Raw genomic sequence first — 2,500 nt, forward strand, 5'->3', positions numbered from 1 at the left:
TAAAATTTGCGATTTGTGTTTTAAAAATGAATTCAAATTTCTCCATAAATTATGGCATGATAAATATTTAGAAATTAATCCTTATATTTTGTCGTGTAGCCAAAAGTCTCGACATCTTCACCAGAAAATTTGATGTTTCTTTTTTTTTTTTTTTAAGATATTTTTTTTGGCATTTTTATGCTTTATTGATAGTGTAGAGACAGAGTTGAAATGGGGCAGAGAGGGGAGTGACATGCAGAGGACGACCGCGGGCTGGAATCAAATCCGGGTCCGCTGCTGGCCGAGGCCCATGGGGGGGGACGCCCTACCAACTGAGCTAAGGGCGCCCCTAGAAAATGTGGTGTTTCTCTCTAATAATATAGTCGTTCATTGGTCCTTGCTTTAACTGTGTATACAAAATAAATCATCAGTACATCATTTTGTAATTAAAGAAGTACCACTCAAAAAAAATGCATTTCAGAAGTTATAGGTTGCGTTCCGAATCGCATGCTTTCTACTATATAGTATGTAGAAAAAAGATTTAGAATGTCCCGATTCTTGTGGCCAGATTTAGGATGATTAGAAGTACCCGGATGTCCTACTTCATGCGGCCAAGATTGTTAGTGTTGAAAAGTGCATCCTATTTGGGCGATTCTGACCCACAATCCAGTGCGCACGTGAAGTGATGTAACATCGACGAAGCCTCCATATGAAAACAAACGGGGATGCGACGGATATAAAAGCAAGAGGCAAGATCAAGGCGCAATGTTATGATGAAATAAGAGAGAAAAGTATGTCCCAATAGTATGCCTACTGCATCCTAACTAGATTATTTTTATCGTCGGATGTAGTATGTAGAATAGAAAAAAGAAAGAGTATGCGATTCAGAACGCAACCTGCATCATTTTACCACTGAACCATAACATTGTCCAGCATATGGCGACAGAAACACACTACACCTCCAAATGGATTTTTCTATTCTAATACATCTAATGACATCTTGATTGGGTTAAATGGAAAGAGACATGAGACACATAGTGATGCGATCCCCAGATTGTGACGGGGAAGATTAGATTGGCCCGACGCTTGTGGAAAAGTCACAGTCTCTATCAAGAGTAAAATGTTCAAAAGACAATCACTCCTGACTGACACCTGTCACTCACTGTCTCTCAGATCAACTCTAATGTTAAGGATTGTCATCGTCATTAAAACGCTGCCAATCAATGTCTCACTATGGAGATAGAATTAATATGTTTCTCCGTAGACTCTTTGTTAGTGGTTTAGACAGAGAGAAACATCCTAAAACACTGTAGTATAATATACCAAACTTATTCTGTAAAGCAAGGGGGACACATATATTGTTTTCCAATGTATGTGTATGTGTGATGATATGATAATTAGGATGAGATATGATTGAATTTAAAATGCATTTTTTTCAAATATGTGTGTGTGTGTGTGTGTGTGTGTGTGTGTGTGTGTGTGTGTGTGTGTGTGTGTGTGTGTGAGTGTGTGTGTGTTTGTGTGTGTGTGTGTGTGTCAGTGTGTGTGTGTGTGTGTGTGTGTGTGTGTGTGTGTACACGGCCTCAATCTCTATGTTAAATTATTATTTACATTTTTTAATGAGCCTGTGTTGAAAGCTGATACATCAATACACTGCTGGCTAGAATGAGGGAAAAAGGGATTAAAGGCTAAACACACACACACACACACACACACACACACACACACACACACACACACACACACACACACACACACACCTACACACACACACACACACCTACACACACACACACACACCTACCCAGCTCAGTTTCTTCCCCGGGATCGTGCGTGGCCATCATCTCCATGCACTTCTCCATCTCCCTCTGGATCACACAGGTAGACGGGACCATTTGGCTGGAGACCTGCAAAACAACATGAACACATACACACACACACACACGCACACACACACACACACACACACACACACACACACACACACACACACACACACACACACACAGACACATTACGTTATATTATATTGCATTACATTACTTTACATTTTATACAAACTAAACTACATGTGCTACATGGAGATGTAACAAGTGCAATTTATTTATTTATTTTAGTCAAGGTGCAGCCTGAAAAGACGTTACCATTCACACACACACACACACACAAACACACACACACACACACACACACACACACACACACACACACACACACACACACACACACACACACACACACACACACACACACACACACACACACACACACACACACACCGATAGCAGCAGCTCATCGCAAAAATCCACATTCACATCCTCGATAACAATAGTCTAGAATGCCATCAATCCAAGCGTATAATAAATCAACCATTTGGCTCCGGTGGTGTAGTGGATAGAGCGCGTACCATATCAGCTCCGGCCTTCATTGCAGTGGTCGCGGGTTCAAATCCAACCCGTGGACATTTACTGCAGGTCATCACCCCTCTCTCTCTCTCTCTCTCTCTGTCTCTCCATTCGAA

General features: G+C 41.2%; 2 protein-coding genes across 2 annotated transcripts in view; one reads left to right on the forward strand and one right to left on the reverse strand.

Moving 5' to 3' along the window:
• The window catches only part of cyldl (cylindromatosis (turban tumor syndrome), like), a 156,181-nt gene that overhangs the window by 112,649 nt on the left and 41,032 nt on the right, over positions 1-2,500 (forward strand). The window lies entirely within an intron of this gene.
• Positions 1-2,500, reverse strand: part of adcyap1r1b (adenylate cyclase activating polypeptide 1b (pituitary) receptor type I) — a gene marked incomplete at both ends in the record, with an annotated part of 19,391 nt that overhangs the window by 11,337 nt on the left and 5,554 nt on the right. The window contains one exon of the mRNA XM_080032165.1: positions 1,784-1,886. Within this exon, the coding sequence (XP_079888291.1) occupies positions 1,784-1,886 (103 nt within the window). The remainder of the gene's footprint in view (positions 1-1,783; positions 1,887-2,500) is intronic.

Source organism: Ammodytes marinus (genome assembly GCF_949987685.1).
Source record: "Ammodytes marinus genome assembly, chromosome: 8".
NCBI classification, from domain to species: Eukaryota; Metazoa; Chordata; class Actinopteri; order Uranoscopiformes; family Ammodytidae; genus Ammodytes; species Ammodytes marinus.